This window comes from Otolemur garnettii, unplaced genomic scaffold (assembly GCF_000181295.1).
Source record: "Otolemur garnettii isolate 467f Iridium unplaced genomic scaffold, OtoGar3 scaffold00019, whole genome shotgun sequence".
In the NCBI taxonomy this organism is placed as follows: domain Eukaryota; kingdom Metazoa; phylum Chordata; class Mammalia; order Primates; family Galagidae; genus Otolemur; species Otolemur garnettii.
In genome coordinates, this window is record NW_003852414.1 from 9,461,977 (window position 1) to 9,482,480 (window position 20,504).

The 20,504-nt window shown below is 35.2% G+C and overlaps 1 protein-coding gene across 1 annotated transcript in view; it reads right to left on the bottom strand.

Annotated features, from left to right (window-relative positions):
- GPR158 (G protein-coupled receptor 158) overlaps positions 1–20,504 on the bottom strand; it is a 317,486-nt gene that overhangs the window by 166,630 nt on the left and 130,352 nt on the right. Inside the window, exon 3 of the mRNA XM_003786747.2 lies at positions 3,208–3,310. Coding sequence (XP_003786795.1) covers positions 3,208–3,310 — 103 coding nt within the window. The remainder of the gene's footprint in view (positions 1–3,207; positions 3,311–20,504) is intronic.

Below are 20,504 nucleotides of genomic sequence, written 5' to 3' on the forward strand. Positions count from 1 at the left end.
GCCCTTTGTTTACCATGGGTCTTAGTCTAAATAAAATTTTTGAATTTTAAGAGGATCTTTAACAGCCATTTTTACATTTCCTCTAAGAGATCAGCACTACAACTTAGCTCTCTCTGAAGGGAATACAAGAACATACGAGATGCAGAAATCTGAGGACTTTTTCCTAGATTTATCACTAATCATTTATAAAATGATTCATTAAATCATTCATTAAATCATTCATTAAATAAATTTTATCTTTACAGTATATTCTTTCTGTTTTCTATCCCCACTCTCCTTCTTAAGCAACTCACTTCCTCCTGTTGTCTCTAACTACAAGTGTTCTTTCCTCCTATTGCCCTTCTCATTGCAGCACTGGCTGCTACCGACACCTGCTGTCCAATCTTCCTTCAGATCCACACAGAATTCCTTCTCCAAAAGTTTTAGTTTACGTCACTGGTTATCCTAATGTAATAAAATATTTGAGATAAGGTGCTATTACCAATGGTGCCTAAGGATTTTCTCTTTATCTGTATCATCAATGTTTGCTTATATATGTGTGTATATATATATTAGTCACCTATTTAACTACATCAATTGAATACTTATTATATGTCATGTGATATGACAGCAGTTTTACATGTTAGCTCATATTTTGGGTCTCCAATGCCTTCTTTATCTTGGACCCTAGGGTACATCAGGTCATTCTTTACTCCATGGATATGTGTTCAAGAAAGTATGACAGTAACTGCTCATATAATTTGCCTGGATGCTAAAAGACTTAATATGTAATATATTCTAATAATACACCAAAAAGATAAAAAAAAAATTTCTGAGTAATTTCTTGGTTGACAACTTACCCTGGTGAGTTATATAGCTCACATTCCTGGTCAGCTTGTTGCATTCTATCTTTAGGACAACAAGTGATTAACGTTGGATTTTCATGCAACTTGACAAGGCTATCAGGAAAGATATTTTTGGTCAAAGAGCACTTCACTGGGTAACATTATAACATGTAGCTTGTTTTCTGTTCTGTCACAGAGGAAAGCCAGTCCTAGTTAAGTATGTGATGAAGTCAAAGCCGAATCCAAGCTAAATTCAATTATAGATTATCTTTCTGAAAACTGTGGCCTCTTTTCCATGGTTGCAATGTGTATAACATGGAAGTTAGGCTTAAGCAGAGAAGCAGCCGTTTCTTAGAGTGTAGGTCCAGTAGAAAACACTGGCTTTTAAAATAAGGAAGAAAGTAGGAGTGTGCAAATTAAATAAAGATAAGTTGTTAAAGGTTAACCAGTTTCTCCTGGTGGTGTTATAAGCAAATGGCATAGTCATCCTCTGATTCTACAATATTTAGATGTTTTATTTCAGTCACATAGTGGGAGCTGAGAACAAATGTGGGTAAACCAGATACAAAATACCTTCACAGAACATAAGCTAAAACCTTTTCCTTAATCCTTCAGTGTTGAATCATATGTTACGTCCCAACGATAAACGTGAAGAATACCAAAGTAGTTCTGGTGTCAGCATGGTTTGGTACACACACACACACACACACACACACACACAGAGACACGGACACACACGGACACATGAAAGCATAACCATCCTGAAGATATATTATCATCATTGCTACTGTATGTTTCCTATTGCTGAAAAATAAATTATCCAAAATTTAGGGGATTAAACATCCACATATTATGTCATTGCCCAGTTTCTGTTGAACAGAGAAGTCTTGGCACAGTGTAAATGCATTCTCTGCTTTGGACATCACCAGGCTAAAATCAAGATTTTGGCTAAGCTGCATTCTTATCTGAAGCTCAGTATCCTCTTCCTAGGGTACTAAGGCTGCTGGAAGAATTTACTTCCTTGCATTTATAGAACAGAAGTCCCTGTTTTCTCATAGGCTGTCAGTGGGGTTTTGTCTTACCTCTTAGAGGTCACTCTTGGACCCTAACCACATGGCCTTCTTCGAAAGCCAGAAGATTGATTGATTCATATTCTCTCTCTCTCTAGTATGCCATAATGAAGTCTTAGATGCTGCATTGTAATTACAAGAATGACTATATCATTCCAACATTTGCTACATAACATAGCCTAAGCAAGGCAATGACTATGCCATTGTATTCACAGATCCCACCCACACTTAAGGAAAGGGGATTATACAATAAAGGTGGAAGCAGAATCTGGAAGGCCATCTTAGAATTCTACCTACAACAACTATTATTCAAAACAAAGGCTAACCTCTGAAATATATAACCAAGGAGAGAGGAAAATGTTCCTCACCTCTAGAACCTACAAACTCTACCAAAATTCCCAGAGGAAGACAGTTGGGTCTCAATCTCAATGTACCCTTTGAATTATGCCTAGTAAAAATGCAAATTCCTGTAGAGACAAATAATAGGGCTGACAAAGACTTATGGATAACTATCTTAAAAAGACCTGTACTTTGGGCAGCTCCTGTGGCTCAAAGGAGTAGGGCGCTGGCCCCATATACTAGAGGTGGTGAGTTCAAACCCAGCCCTGCCCCCCCCCCAAAAAAAAAACTGCCCAAAAAAGACCTGTACTTCACTTTTAGGAGCTAAAAATGACCTCAGGCTGATAGCTAGCCAGAAAATGGGGACCTCAGGCCAATAACTGTAAGAGATTGAATTCATTCAACAGTCTAAAAGAGATTTAAAATGAACCAAGAGTCTCAGAGACCACATCCCAGGTGACACTTTGATTTTTTGCCAAGGAAGACCCTGAGCAGAAGACCTAGCTAATCCATAGACTAGATACCTGACCAGTGGAAACTATGTAATAATATATTTATGCTTCTTTAAATTGCTCACTTTGTGGTAACTTTTTATATAGCATCAAAAGCTAACATACACACAAATTAATAAATAAACAAAATAAACAAATTGGCAAAATTAGTTTTATGGACTTTCTGTAGTAAGGCCTCTCATTAACTAAATCCTCATTTGTCTGACACAGCAGCTATAGTATTTTCAAGCTTTTAAAATGTATTAAAAATGAAAATATACCTAAAAATAAGCACACATTTTGGGGGTACTCTATAGCACTCTAGATAACAAATCAGAACTAAAATTCCTTAAATGACAAAGAATGCCAGACCACTGGGGATTTAACTATATACTCCAATAAGGATCAAAGAAAATCTTAATAAGCAATAATAGTCTATGTTATTTGTATACATATATGTGCATAGATACAAAGGGCACTTACTCTGAAAGTTGTTCACTGAAAAGACTTGAGGACGATAGAATCCTGCTTTGCAAATGCACTCATAGGCTCCGAGTACAAATCCTAGGCCTTTGATCGGCATACACTAGGAAAAAGAAAAGATAGCAACATGGTGGATCACAGCTTATTTCCCAGTATGAAGACTCACAGATAATCTATCTTTGTGAATGGTAACAGAACTAACACACTTTCCAGAAATAAAGTATCTCCTTTTTTAACTTTTATTTTAGGTTTGTTTGCCAACAGACTTTTTTTTGGAAGTAGCAAATTAAGTTTCCTTTCTAAATATACACCATTACAGCTGCAGTTGCCATACATCTTTAACTCACTCAGTTGCCACAGAGAGTAATTACTAGACATAGTTCTTGTTTTTAATGCCTAATGTTTCAACTTACTGCTTTAAAAACTATTTCCAGGCCTATAAGAATATTTTTAAAGTGATTCATACCAAATATTTCTACCAAAGCAAAGGTAGGTAGATAGGTATGTAGACAGACTCACAAAATTTAATGACATGAAAACTGCCTTTATGAATTAAATAATCATAAACTTCATACTTAAATCAAAGTAACACAAACTGATAGAATAATAAAACAAGTAAATTTTAAAATGCTAATTTAGAAAAGAAAAATAAAGATGAATTAATGATCCTAAGGGCTACTGACCTAAAATCTGTTTAATAAATATTCTACATGTACATAAAAAGAATAACAACAATGATCAGCTTTTCAAATACATAGCAACGCATAGACATCTCCCCAACAGTTAATCTTGGCTTCTTCCAAGAATATAAATAAACCCAAGGAAAAAATTGGCATACTTAATTTTTGCAATAGTTTATTACATAGTAAGGAATAACTTCTATTAACTATGACCATGACATGAGTAAAACAGGTGTGTTTCAAGAATCTCATCAACATTGATATCTTTTCTGATATCTCTCTACCAAGATCCCCACCCTTTGTCTTTTTGCCATTATAATCTGTTGGAGGAACTTAGAATCTAGTGGGCATACAAATTAAAATAGGTACCAATGATACAAAACCATTGGAATGGTTTTTGAATAAAATCCTAAATAATTTAAATAATAATTTTATAATCTAAGATTAAATGATTAGCATCAAGATAAATATTACATAACATGAAAACTCCAGCAAATAGAAAAGTATATGTAAGATACTCAGAGCTAATCACATGCTCTAAAATCAGAGATACAGCAATAAATCTTTGAAAAAGAGTTTTTTAAAGGACTTGAATATTTCATTTCATTAACACCTTTTCTGTTCACCTGACACACCCTTATATCCAACTACACCTTGCAACTAATAAATTTCTTAACCCAGAGCAAAATAAAATGGTAAGAGTACATTCAATTGAGCTGATATGGCAAGTATTTACAAAATAACTGCTATGTGCCTAGAGAATTCCTACAAAACCTAATGAAAATAACACACACTATGTATAAAGAATCAATTATATAATAAGTCAAATCCTATTTCTAAACTATGTCATTAAAAAAGCAATTTTAACATTTACTTGGGAGAAGCACTTGTATTTATGGAAAAAGCATGTTATTTGTAGTCAGTCAGAAAATGTAGTTTTGAATTCTGACTTTACCATTTCCCAACCATGTGAATGTAGACTATTCTTTTAACCTTTCTGAACCTTTTTTTTTTAATTTTTAAGGATAATTATTCAGTCAGATTCAAATATAGTCTGAAGAATGAGGAGCCACCAAGATATCCTAATGAGTTGAATACAGGGTGTAAAAGGAAGAAAAACATAAAAGATGGTTCTGAGATTTTGTGCCTGAGCAACCTTCAGAATGAAGTAATCATCACTCATCTGGGAAAGGGTACAGGTAGAGTAGATTTGGGGGGAAAAATCAAAAGTTCAGTTTTGCAAATGTTAAGCATAAAGTATTTATTTAAAATTTAATTCTGGATCTCAAAGAGGCAGCTTGATAAACTAGTATAGAGTTCAAGAAAGATGTCTGGGCTGTATAACTTGGGATTAATTTGCATAAAGATAATAGATATAGCCATGAGATCTAATAAGACTAACTCAATAAGCAGTGCCTATAAGCAGTGAGGGGAAACAGGCCCAAAGAAATGAGAGTAATTTGGCTGCAACATCTGTCACCTTACTGATTGCTTAATCTGGGTGACTGGGCAGGTCTCCTCAACCTTCCTAACTTCTCCATGTATGTCCCTCCTGAAGCTTCTTGTGATGTCAAAGAGGATGACCCTCCCCAATAGAAGAAGACCATTCTTCTGTCAAGGTACACAAGGAGCTCTGTTCCTGTTAGAACCTTCAAACATGCTGTTCAGGCAATAGATGTAAATGGTGAGACTTTGGATGCTAAAATTCTAAAAAGTTAGGCAGAAAGGAAGAACCAAAGAATACTGAGAAGAATAACTCAATGGGAAATCATTACTCTACTAACTATATTATGATGCCATGAACATAACACGTGGAATTTGATGTGAGTTACATTTATTATACATTCATCTGACAAGAATTTATCAAGGTAAAGTCAGTCTTCAATACTAAGAACACATTATAGTACTTTAAATATTTTGCCTCACTTGGAACTCATGGGTTTATGCTATTAAACCAGAACTAATTTTCTGATGGTATGACAGCACAACAACAGTGACTCAGTTAAGAAATATATATGCTCAAGATAGATACAGAAGATATATAGACCCTTGAAAGTTTCAGTTCTTCAAGATAAAAAATATCTAGAGATCTGTTACACCTGCAGTCCCCAACACCCTGGTCCATGGCCTGTTAGAAATCTGACTGCACAGCAGGGGGTGAGTATCCGGCAAGTATTACAGCTCTGTCTGTATTTACAGCTGCTCCCTGTCATTGACCATCACCACCTGAGTTCTACCTCCTTTCTGATTAGCATAAGACTCTCAGAGAAGCACAGACCCTACTGTATGCAGCATGTGAGGAATCTAGGTTGCATGTTTCTATGAGAACCTAATGATGATCTGAGGTGGAGCTGAGGTGGTGACACTAGTGCTGGGGAGCAGATGCAAATACAGTTTATCATTAACTGAGAGGTTTCACTGCACAGAGACCATAATAAATAAATTGCTTGCAGATTCATATCAAAACCATCCTCCCACCCCCATCCATGGAAAAACTGTCTTCCATGAAACCAGTCCCCAAAGGTTGGGAACTGCTGTATTATACAACAATGTGAATGCAACTAACATTACTGAGCACTTAAATAGGTTAAGATGGTGCGATCTTAAGTGTTTTTAACAATTAAATATTTTTTAAAAGGAGTTTAAAGTAATTTTTGTTTCTCAAAGATGTACATGCAAACATGAAAGGTCACATCACAGTAAGCATGACATATAATTCATCTCGCATGTCACGAATTGCCAATTCCAGGTAAACATAATTGTAGAGCAAAACTGCACAGCTTGACAGTCAAAAATACTTTGTAAGCAGGTGTTCCTGAGCAGTGAATGGTTAAAATGAAAGCTAAAATGAGATATAGACAGGGGAAGTATTGTTTGGCATTTAATAGAAACAATACTTGTCCCTAAAAGTCACATTTACATATAATTGTGAGGAAAAAACTTATTCAGGCTGAAAAGAGGAGGTAAAAAAATTCAAATATAATAGTTTATATAATTCAAAATCCTCTAGAAATGGACCTTTAAGTGCCCTTTTAAATTTTTATTTCGGAATCTTCACATATAGTAAAATCTAAAATGCTTCTGGCTTCTTTAAACCAAACCAAATTTAACATCTTTTTCATAAGTCAGAATCATTACTTTGAACAACAGGTACTGAATTGTTCTGAAATTCACTAATGTCCTTTGGAGCTACTGAAGGTTTATGACTATCTTCTCAAACACTACATATTCCAAACTGCTGTACTTTTTGAGTTTTTAATGCTTCTTTTTATGTTTTTCCCTAGACTTATCTCTGCAAGTCTCTTTTCCCCTTCTAAACTCTGGTTATAATTTCCTGTATACCTGGAAACTACAGAGTATCCCGAAAGTCACCCATAAAGTCACTATACATGGGGAAAATGGGAAACTGTAGCTGAATGCACCTTTACTTACAAAATACTCATTATGAAATTTTACAAAGAGATGGCCAACATGTAGAGAATATTTTGTAAAATTTTGTAATGAATATTTTTGTAAATAAATGTACATTTAGCTATAATTTTCCATTTTCTCTAAGTATGGCAACTTTAGGCACAACCTTTGGGATACCTTGGGTAGTTAAGCTTGCAAAGTAAAAGTATATGAGATAAAGAATACAGTAAGAGAAAATAGGATAACAAGCAGTTAATATTTACTGTTTACTTATGCCAGGCATTGCTGTACATGTATTAACTGTCCTATATCAACTCTATTATTATTATTTGCATTTTAAAGATAAGAGGATTAAGGTACACAGTGCTAAAAGTCATTTGCCCAAAACCGAGTAGGTAGCAGAATCAGGGTCTAACTTCAGAAGATTGGCTCCAAAGTCAGTGATAACTACTTTCTGGGAAGTATGGGTTCAGAGTAGTAGTACATAAACAAGGAAAAGATACATGTGACCAGAGAATTAATTTTGATTATTCCAAGACTTTCATTTTTCTCTTTAAGTTTCAGGCGTTATTCCATATGGACCAGTTTGCTGCATCATTAAGCTTTAAATTAGTAAAGGTTTTCAATTTAAAATAGTACATCTGAAATGTATTTTAAGAAGTGCACACCTGTTACAAATTTTAAAAATACACTTCTCCCTTTCCCAATGTAGAGTTCCTCAACTCAAATCTTAAAAAACAAGTCTGCACTGTGGGACAGTCAAGTGGACTCTCTCTTCCCTACCTGAATTTCTGGAAAACAAAAGCCCCTCTGTACCTAAGTTGAATCTCAGCAATGGAAAAGAAGGGGTTTCTATGGCAGTCCACTTATTGCTACTTTCTCACTTTGGTGGCTAATACATGGCTCTTCTCTGCTTTGACAGAAGACTTATCTATGATAATTCCACAAAGTTCCAGGCTATATTGAATTTGCGGAGCCTTATCCAAAAAGCAGATGGCAACACCACAGAGGCATAAAGATGAAAGCTTGACCCTGGCAAGATGAAGTAGGAACAGAGGTTTCTAGATTTTAAAAAGAAAACAGCTTTCATTATTTTGTTTTACTCCTTTGTAACATGCAAAGAAATACTTTAAAATGTTCAATCTGCTAATTTGGGAGTGGCTTCGAGGAGTGGGGGGAGACTTGGTCCTAAAACAGTACCAAGACAGTTATATTAACATCCAATGGCATCTTTCCCACAACTATTTGGAAGTTTATTAAGGAAAAAATATCTGAGGAAATCTAAAAGGCCTCCAGGCAATGATAGGGTACACATCACCCACACATTGCATCAAACTATCTTCCAGGAAAACAGGACTCATGAATAACAAATAATGTAGCATTTTACCAGGGAGAGAAAAGAACTGTATCTCTCTATTACTCAGCAGCTGTCAAAACCCAGCTTAAAAACCGTGATAAACTGGGGCAGGGTTGGAAGGCAGAGGAGAGGATGTTTTCTTTTAGGATAGAGTTAAAATTAAAAAAGAAACTTTTCTATTATTAATTTTTGAAATATTTTTGTTCTATTCAATTGAGCTAGCTCTCACAAAAGAGAACTAAGGGATAGCAACACAGCATCTGGTTCAGAGACATTGTAAGTCTGCAAACTTCATGCTGACACACAGCAAGATGCTTTGTGGGGGTTGAAACTGACTCAGGAAAATGTCAGAATTACATCTCGCTGAGTGAGCAAGCCCAATTTTCTAGACCCTCCTTCAGAAATAGCCCCAAAGGCTTGATAAGACATGTTCAACACTTTGAAAAAATAAAACTCTACCCTCCACTAAACCACAAATTCACTACGATGCATCTACATTCTATTTTTGACTCCCCGGGCTCCCTATGGCTGCAGTTCACCAGCACTGGGAACTTCCTCTTCATCCTCCACTGAATTTAGCTCTTGCTTACGGAACCCAGTTATTCACTATTTGCTGCAACAACAAAGAATAAAGTCATGGTCTGGCTCTCAGAGAGCTTACAACCCACAAGCGCAAAGGAAAACTCAGACCTTCTATAAATATGCTGTATCCTATTTCCAACTAAAGGGTTTACAGTATGCTTTGTTTGTTTTTGAGTCATCCACCTTCAGCTATTTTTCTAACATGATTGTTTAAAATACAAAATGCTATACTAAGAATAAAAATTAATATGAATAATAACTTTCAAGATGAAATTAAATATTTTTAAATCCAAATAAAATCTATGAGACAGAAACTCAATTACCTTTCAGTGAACCAACACATCTACCTGAATCTATAGCCACAGACTTCTAAATGGAAATATGTCCCTCCTTTATTTAAAGCTACTTAATGGCCCTGCTGTACTCTGGATCCAAACTCCTCATACATGGGCCATTTATAAAAGTTTTGAGACACACAAAAATCAAGAAACGTAAAATCCGTGCAGAGAGAAACAAATGAAACCCTCCCAGCAACACCAATAGGCTGAGCAAGGTGAAACTGCACGGGTGAATCAGAAAGGCCGCTGTCAACCACATCTTTGAAGTGAAATAATAGACCATAACACAGAATGTCTCAAACTTTCTTAATGACCTACATACATGTTCCCAGTGACTTCATCTAGCCATAATGCCCCCTCTCTGTTCAACCTTTTCCTCTTTACTAATGTCTTTATTAGTGACTACACAAAAATCTCAGCCATATTTTAAAAATATAACAAAAACAAACCTTCCCTCAACCCTAAATTCACCTCTAGTTACTATCCTAGCTTTCTGAAGGATTTACCTACACTCAATATCTCCATTTACTTACATCCCATTCACTCATCAAAGCAGAGCAATTTGACTCTCCACACCTTTGCTTGTTCCAATGAACTGATCTTATCAAAGTCTCAGGAGATGTTTTGTGTCATTAAAGCTAATAATTATTTTCAGGTTATGCATTTGGGTTTTTTTTTTTCTATCTCACTTTGTCACCTGGCCTTTGAGTGTCGTGGCATCATCATAGCTCACAGTAACCTCAAACTCTTGGCCCCAAGGGATCCTCCTGCCTCAGCTTCCCAAGTAGCTGGGACTAGAGGTGTCCACCACAACACTCAGCTAGTTTTTCTATTTTTAGTAGAGATGGTATTTCACTCTTGCTCAGTCTAGTCTAAGCAATCTGCCCATCTCAGCCTCCCAGAGTGCTAGGATGACAGGTGCAAGCCATCGCTCCTAGCCACTTTTTTTTTTAAGAAACAGGGTCTCACTCTGTCACCCACTGGGCTGGAGTACAGTGATATGATCATAGCTCACTGTAGGCTCAAACTCCTGGTCTCAAGGGAATCCTTAGTCTCCCAAGCTGAGACACACTCATCAGCTGCCCAGCTAATTTTTTTAATAGAGATAAACAAAAATATAACTGCAGTATATACAGCAATTTAGATAAATCTAATAAAAAAATACCAGGAAATGCCAGTTGTGGAAAAATGTATACCATATCATCTCAGTCCTAAAAAACTAAAATATGTAAAACTTTCACAAGCCACAGTTTAGGATATGTGTTATAAAGAATAGAAGTAATCAACATGATAGGGTAATGATTAACTTTTGGTGGGATAGAGAAGTATAGGATGAAGGAAAAACATATAGTGAGTTTCTGAGGTACTCGTAACAATCTATTTCTTAAACTGGATAGTAGTTTCAATCTTTTTCACTGCCGTGTCCCAAATCCTAACATAGTACTTGGCACATAGCAGTTGCTCAATAAACATTAATCAAATGAATAAAGAAAATGAACTTCTGTTCTTGGCTATGATACTAATAGCTTATAGCAAGCAGAAGTTCCCAATAAAAATAACTAGAGCAGTGGTTCTCAACCTTCCTAATGCCGTGGCTCTTTAATATAGTTCCTGGGGGTCACAACCCACAGGTTGAGAATCACTGAACTAGAGCATCTGGATAAAACACAAGAAAATACAAAACAACACAATAAAACAAAATAACAAAGAGAAAAGAAAAGAAAAAAGAAAAGCTGCAAGTGAAGACAAAATTGACCAAGATCTAAGAAAGAAGGAATGTACATAGAAGTTCTGCATTTTGCATTTCTTTATCAAACTGAGTATTTCATTATATGAAGCACTAAGAGAAGACTGAGAAGCCAGACAGATGTAAGCTGGTAAGAAGTAGAGATGCCAGCAATGCTTTGGCACTCTCGGAGGCATGAGATGAAGATGGTCAAGCTTGGGACTCAGGCCTCAAGTATACAAAATATCAGGGAGAAGAGAAGTATGGAGAAATGAAAATAATTCTCAAAAATTTTTGTGGAATTTTTATACTGTGTTGTATAAAAGTTTAGGAAGCAAGCAAAAGCTCAAGGAAAACAAAGTTGAGGTATATTTTGCAATATCAAAATGCTAAGAAGACTACATTGGAATTTAGGACTTTCCATGCATGAATGGCCATAGGAAACAACCCAGGTCTTCAATGACACCCCCTACAAGCAAGAGGCAGTCTCAGTCTTTTATAGACTGCTGTCTATCACTGGGTTTGGAATAAGGCCATATGTATCTATCCAGTTACTTATTATCAGAGATAGTATAAAGCCCATATGGAAAAAAAAAAATAATGCTTCCAGAACCACTATAACAACACAATAACTGACATTACATTTCAAATTACTAAATACAACAAGAAAAAACAGACAATATAAACAGAGCGACAATGACAAGGTACTCAAGTTATGGACACATATTTTAAATAACTATAATTAATAAATCAAAAAAGAGGGAAATATATAGAATTTCCTCTAATAGCCGGAATCTATTTCTTTAGAAAAAGTATAGTTCAAATCTAACAAAAAAAAAGTAAAATTAAGAATTAAACAGATGGTTCTAATTGGAGAATAAACACCAGAGAAGAAAAGGATAAGTATATGAAAAAACAGATTAGCAAAAAATATCCAGACAGAATCATGAAAAATAAAGTAGATGAAAATACAGAACGAGCACAAAGGGCATGTGGAACATAGAAAAGGGATGTAATAGACATGCACTTGGAATCACATAAAGGGAGAAAACGGAAGCAATGTTAGAAGAGATATCTTACTACCAATTCAAAAATACTATATATCCCAAAATGGATAAATCTGCATCATAGTTAAACTGAAAAACCCAACAAAAAAAGAAAATGGGGTGAGGTGAGAAGGATATCATGCTTTTAAATGAGTAGCGACAAGTTTGATAGCTGTAGTCACAACAGAAATAACAGAAAGCAGAAAACAATGGAATGACATACAAGTGCTAAGAGGAAAGAAAAGCCTGGAATTCTATTCAAAAAGAAAATACACCTTCAAGTGTGAATGGAAAAAGGTTTTTCTAGTCAAATAAAACCAAAAAATTTCACCAGGCCTATGATAAAAGAAATGGGGTTTTTTTGTTTGTTTTGTTTTGTTTTGGCAGAGACAGGGTCTTACTTTGTCACCCTCAGTAGAGTGCCTTCGCATCATAGCTTACGGCAACCTCAAACTCTTCAGCTTAAGCAATTCTCTTGCCTCAGCCTCCCTAGTAGTGAGACTATAGGTGTCCACCCCAACGCCTGGCTATTTTTTTGTTTATTTAGCAGGCTCAGGCTGGGTTCGAACCCACCAGCCCCAGAGCATGTGGCCAGCACCCTAACCACTGAGCTACAAGAGTCCAGCCATGATAAAAGAAATGTTAAAGGAATTTTCAAACAGAAGGAAAATTACACCAGACAGAAGCACAAAAATGCAGGAAGGAATGAATAGCAATGGAAAGTAAATATGTTAACAGCAATAATGTTTCATGGCTTTAAGATATGCATTTAATTTAAAGGCAATGTAAAATGCACGTAGGAGGGTAAATGCAGTTAAATGGTGCTAATATCTTGTCTCAGAAAGGTTAAACAGATAGTATCTATTAGTCTTCAATAAACTAATGATGTATATTGAAATCCATATATAACCACTAAAAGTATAGAAAAATAAAATATAACTAACAGAAAAAGAGGGGGGAAAGATGACAATAAGGAATACTAGATTAATGCCAAATAAGGTAATGAAAGACAGGATGAATCACATATAGATGGTATGTGTGAATAAAATAAGAAAGGAAAATAGGAAGGGAAGCAGGCCATTGGATTTCTAACACTGATTTTCTTTTACATACAACTTAGAATGTGTTTGCATGCAACAAGTAATTAGATGTCTCTTCAGAATCTGAGTATATATTTGAATTTCCCTGGTGAAATTTTGGAAGGTTTTTTAATACTAATTTGCAAATCAAATAAAGAATAAATGGCATAAGCCTAAACCAAAAGGCAGGAACTACACTGACTAGTAAATTCTAACTCAAAACTAAGTATTATATTCCCAAATGTCACTGACCTCTTATTATGAGTAAAAAATAAAATATTTATAACTCACAAAGAAAATCATTTTAATTGGTATTAATGCTTTCACTCTCAGCTGAAAATATGCAATATTTGAAAAAACAATTTATTTTGCTATTTGAGAAAAAATTTCAAGATATGTAAATGTCTATAGTTCATTATCAAACCACAGAAAAATTGTATTTTTAAATAGGAAACAATTTACATAGATATTTAACATACAAAAATGTTTTCAAGTATCTTAGACATATATACTTTTATAATTGACAGAACACTAGACTTTAAGAAGATAAGTTTATAAAAGTAGAAGTGAAAAATTATTCAATTAAAATATACATATATTCAGAAAGAATAGATATCCAGAAATACTGAGAAACTCTTAAGTACCAGTAACAGTAGAGAATCAGAAAAAAATCCTTTTAAGGAATACAAGGGATAACCAGCATGAATACTGAGTCAAAAACATTTTAGAGTACCCTCCTCATTTCCTTTTTGAGGAATCTTGCCATAATAGCTAATCAGGGCTATACAAAGAAAGCATATCTACAGATTTCACCAAAGCATTATCCATGGACTACTTTAAAATTTTTAAATTTATGGAGAAATGGTAAAAAGATGTGAGTATATGGCTCGGCACCCGTAGTTCAGTGGTTAGGGTGCCAGCCACATACACCAAAGCTGCCAGGTTCAAATCCGGCCTGGGGCCTGCTAAACTATAATGACAATAACAACCAAAAAAAAAAAAAAAACAAAACAAAACAGCAGGGTGTTGTGGCAGGCACCTGTAGTCCCAGCTACTTGGGAGGCTGAAACAAGAGAATTGCTTAAACCCAAGAGTTCGAGATTGCTGTGAGCTGTGACGCTATAGCACTCTACCGAGGGCAACACCTTGAGACTCTGTCTCAAAAAAATAACAAAGTTTTGAATGATCATTTTAAAAATGGTTCTGATTAACAGCAGGAAATTTACAGTAGCGCATTCTAAGGCACTCAGTTTAATGTGTTTTAACAATGATGATGAAGCAGTGAGAGAATGATACCGGCAAATTACTGGTTAGGAGCATGGATGGGCGGTGAAACATACTTTAATTCAAGGCTCCGACACATGATTTAGCAGCAATGGAGCCCTGGGCAAATTAATTAATCTCTTCAAATCCTTTTTCCTTACCAATAAAATAAGAATAGTAATAATTCTATTTCACAAAACATTTCATTTTACATACATATGGTACTTATCATATGCTAGGCATTGTTTTAAGTAATTTACAAATATCAATTCATGGAATTCTTATAGTGATCCAATGAACAGCTGTGATTAATTATAACCATCCTCATCACATAGATGAAGAGACATGGGTAAAGAAGTAATCTGTCTCAGGTCATGCATTGATTGATCAAGTGACAAAGAGGGGTTTAAATTAATCAACAGAATAACCAGTCACACAAATTAAATATTAGCACTCATTACAATCATCATCATTGGAGTGATAATGAATATACTCGATGATGAAAACAGAATCTGAAAAGATCTCAATTAGGAAAAAATACAATTTAACATAAAAATACTGGGTCTTATGATTGGATCTATAAAAACCGGTAACATACTTACACACTTATGATATGACTGTCAAAAAATTACTAAAACAATTGACTGCATTCATGATAATAAACTAATCCAGAATAAAATAATTAATCACAGATAAATTATTGATTTCAGGTTTCAGAATCTCAATTTGAAAAGACAACAATAAAATGGAAGAGATACCAAAAAGAATGATTTAAAAAAAAATCAAGATTCAATTATATGTTGTGAACAAGACACATTTTAGATTAAAATATGAATGGATTAAAAGCAAAGGACAGAAGATATACAATGAAATACTTGTGTGGTTATATTACTATCATGGTTATATTACTATTCAGCCATTAAAAAGATGGAGACTTCACATCTTTTGTATTAACCTGGATGGAGTTAATTTTCTTAGTAAAGCATCACAAGAATGGAGAAGCAAGAATCAAATGTATTCATTTCTAATATGAAGGCAATAGATGAGCTAATAAGGGATCAGGGAGAGAAGAAGAGGGAGGCAGATGGGGGATTACGGTGTATGACACACCTCTTGGGGGGGAGACAGTTACAAGAGGGGCTTTATTTAACAACTACAATCAAGGTAACCTAATTCTTTGTCCACTCAATGCATACCAAACAATAAAAAATAAATAAATAAATAGCTGTTGTTAGAGTCACAGAAGGATAAAAGACGAAGATGAGAAGTTTGATCTGTTAGAACTAATAAATGAATTCATAAAAGTTGCAAGATAGAAGTCAAAATACAAAAATCAGTTACATTTATATTCACTAACATTGAACAATCTTAAAGATTAAGAAGACAATTCCATTTATAGTAGTATCAAAAAGAGTAAAATACTTATAAATAAATCTACCTAATCAAGGAAGCTAAAGACGTGTACACTAAAAACTATAGAACTTTAGTGAAAGAAACTTAAGAAGATCCAAATAAATGCAAAATTAACACTGTTATGATGTACATATTAATACTATCCCAAATAATCTATAGATTTAGCATAATCCCAATCAAAAACAAAAACCCAATGGCATTTTTTTTTTCATTTTTCAGAAATAGAAAAATTCATATCAATCTCAATGGAACCAAAATAGCCAAAAAGATTTTGGGGAAAAAAAATGGAAGATTCGGACTTCGTGATTTCAAAACAAATTATAAAATCACAGTATTCAAAACAGCGTGGCATCGGCATAAAGACAGACATATAGGCCAATGGAACAGAAGGAGAGCCCAAAAGTAAACTCTCACATAATAATCAAATGATCTTCCACAACAGTTCCCAAACCACTCACTGGGGAAAGAATATTAGTAGTCATTGGGTTCTAATGGTTGAGAAGGCAGAAGCAGCCAATTAGCAAAGCTACATGTCCTTTTTATTCTCAGTAATATAAACATATTAACACAGGCATATGAAAAGTTTATACTCCACATGAAAGGTTCTAGAAATCAAGATACAAGTTTGAAGCAAGAATGTATGCAAAGAATTTTCACAAATTTTCCTGATTTTGCATAAATTTTGCATGAATTTTCCTCTGATTATTTTTGATTGCTACCTCAAAGAGTCCCTTTTTCATCTGAAAGAATTTCAGGTGTGCCCTATTTAGTTGTAGAACATTGCTGAGCTTGTTGTGAAGCCGGCAGGGTTTGTTTTTAATTAGGTTTCACTATAGTGATATTCAAAATATTTAAGACCAGTATGGCATGGATATCAAACAATCAGAATAAATGCTAGCCATAGCGCTGAAGCAGGGTTCTGGAAGGCCTCTGCAGATACAGTAGAAGCCCTCCAGAGGCCTCCTAGCTGGGAAGGTGCAGCAGTTGCTGAAGGAGGGGCTGGCAAGGGGAGGAGGTATAACAGGTGTTTGAGTGGTTCTGGGCAGAGGCTATGCAGTCACTATTAAAAAAAAAAAAAAAAACTATTGGTATGGAGCACTAATGTACCAGGCCAGGGTGCCACCCTGCACAGAAGCAGTTTCCACCTGACTGAAATGAAAAATGGAAATTCAAACACAAATAGTAGTTAACTTCACGCCTTTAATCCACTGCCCTTATTTTACACTGATACCATCAGATCAAACCAGAAAGCCACAAATCCTCTAACATCTTCCCTATATCCTGTGTTGTCTGATTTGATGCTTTACTGTCTATCTCAGGATAGGCATTGCTGCTGCCAACACCCCGGACTCCAGATCCAGGATAGTTTAACATGAAAACAAACTTGTTTACTTGCTACTACCACCACCCACTGCCTTCTGATGAAGCTGTCACACAGATTGGCTTAACCCACCTTCCCTCCCTCAGTCTGTCTTAGTTGGAGCCTTCTTAAAGGGGTCATTTTTTTTTAATTAAGTCATATTTTTATTTCAAATGTTAGATATCCTACTTAAAACAAAACTAAGTTTTAAAAAAGAATCCAAAAATGCTCTCCCTTCACAGGTATGCTTCGTGCTTAGGAAAGATTTAAAATGAAAGAACAGGTGGGGTAAGTACCAGTCCCTCTCTATGAACAAACACCTGTGTAGGCGCACAGACTGCACAGGTGTTACCTCGTATGTGAAGGAATCTCCACGTCACCTGGAGAGAGTTGACTATTTTCCCTTAGCATTTTAGTTACGTTTCTATTAAAAGTCCTTGTTAAACTACTTTTAAATCATTTATCTATAGTCAAATGGACTGGGAATAACTGGCAACCAAATATTTAATGAATTACTTAAGGGAATGAATGAGATATTCAAGTCCAGAAAATAAAAGTTATAATGAGCACATGTATATGAAAACATCACATACATTCTTGTTCTACATAAGGGATCAAGGAAAGAAAAGCAGGTGAATCCTAGCAAAGGTAGTAGAGGTCACCAACTGATACTTTAACTCTGCAGCATTCAAATCTAATCCTGAAACAACTGTCCTGTCTTCCACACAATCAAAACTCAGAAAGACATTTAGAAAATAAAGTATAGCTTCCCTGTCAATACACCTCTCCCTGGAGAATGAACATGGAGAAAGCTTCTTTTCCCTAGCCCCATTTCTGCTCAGAATGCTCCAGAAACAGCACCCATTGCTCACAGGGATTATAATCCAACATTTTCCTATAGCCCCTATCATTTGCTCCTCCCCCTCACATAAATATCTCACTGCAATGATATAATACCTCTACCTCATTTGGGGGCTTTCTGGGATAGAATTGGTTATTTGGACTATTTCTTCCTTGGTTTCCCTACATATAAAATAAGAAAAGTCCTTATTAAGACACAGCAAACTATGGTGAAAGTCAATGTTAGCCTGCAAATTTAAATTTCTACAAAAGAATGGCAGCTAATATATTTAAAAGATTTATAACCTCCTCAGTATATTTGCATTATTAATAACCACAAATTCTTAGGATTATGAGACCAGAGCTACTATCTCTCCACACTTAATTGGCAAGTCTGATACTATATTCCTTTGCAATATTTTAATAGTAACATGGTTTATGTTTTATTTCTAAAAACACAAATGGCTACATTACAGGATTATAGAAATATGAATATTTTCCAGGTTTAGAATTCCCATGCATTATTCTTTTTTTTTTATTAAAGCATAGCTATGTACATTAATGCAGTCATGGGGTACAATGTGCTGGTTTTATGTACAATTTGAAATATTTTCGTCAAACTGGTGAACATAGTCTTCATGGCATTTTCTTAGTTATTGTGTTAAGACATTTATATTCTACATTTAGTAAGTTTCACATGTACCCCTGTAAGATGCACTGTAGGTGTGGTCCCACCAATTACTTTCCCTCCACCCATCCTCCCCCTTTCCCTCTCTTCCCTTTCCTTATGAGGTACTCTTATTGCCTGGTTTCACAACAGATAAAATACTACAAAGACTTTAACTTTTGTTCATAATAGAAGTCAGAAATCTATTGAGAGGCTGTCACACAGTGAGATGGACAACAGAAGAATCTCCATCAGAGAGAAGAAAAACTGAAGAAACAGATGATATGTTTTGTATGGCAATATAGGATAGATGGAGTCTGTCCTTAGTTACCAGGCAAATGAATTAGTATGATCTGAATGTTTTGTCATTCCAAGCTCATATTAAAATCCTGGTCCCTACTATAACAGAAGGGGGAACCTTTGGGAGGTTATTAGATCATAAGGGCAGAGCCCTCACGAATGGGATTAGAAAGGTGTCCTACAAAAATCCAAAAAAAGAAATGCTAAAAATAATGGTTTATAAAGAAAAAGTAGAAATAAATTATTTACTCATGCCAAGAAAAGGTACAAAGGAATTTCCCCTGCTGATAATAGGGAGACCCAAATACTGTGATGGACAGTCCCATTACTAATAGATACTTCTTTTAAAAAGAATACACACACACACTTTTTTCCTCTTCTCAGTTCCCTTTTCTCTGGATCCATTACTTATTACATAATTTTTCCTTTCCCTTACTTCATAGTTTTTAACCTTTTACTGTTACTATAGATGTCTGACAGAAAAGTACAATATCTGTCACTGACTTACCAAAAATCTTAAATGAATTCCCTTTCCATACAATACACAGACATGAACATATACAACTTCTCCACCAATTTAAGTTCTAGCATTTTTAACATAACATTATTATTGATTTGTATAATCAATATTCATTTGTATTTACCCACATTAAGCCTTTTTATTCCTCTTCATTCTTTCCTTTATCTCTAGACTATCATTGGAATCTTCCTCTGCCTGAAGAATATCCATTAATAATTGCTATAATGCTGTTGTGATACTAATCAATTTTCATTTTTACTTATCTGAAGATGTGTAATTGGTATTTCAAATTCATTTATGGCTGAGCATGGTGACTCACACCTGTAATCCTAGCACTCTGGGAGCCTGAGGCAGGTGGATTGCTTGAGTTCACAGGTTTGAGATTAGCCTGAGCAAGAGCAAGACCCTGTCTCTACTAAAAAATAGAAAAACTGAGGCAAGAAGATCACCTGAAACCAAGAGTTGGAGGTTGCTGTGAGCTATGATGCCTTGGACTCTACCCAGGGCGACAGCTTGAGACTCTGTCTCAAAAAAAAAAAAAGAGTTCAAGACCAGCCTGAGCCAGAGACCTCATCACTAAAAATAGCTGGGTGTTGTGGCAGGTGCCACCTATAGTCCCTACTTGGGAGGATGAGGCAAGAGAATTGCTTAAGCCCAAGAGTTTGAGGTTGCTGTGAGCTGTGATTTCACTGTACTCTACTGAGGGGCAACAAAG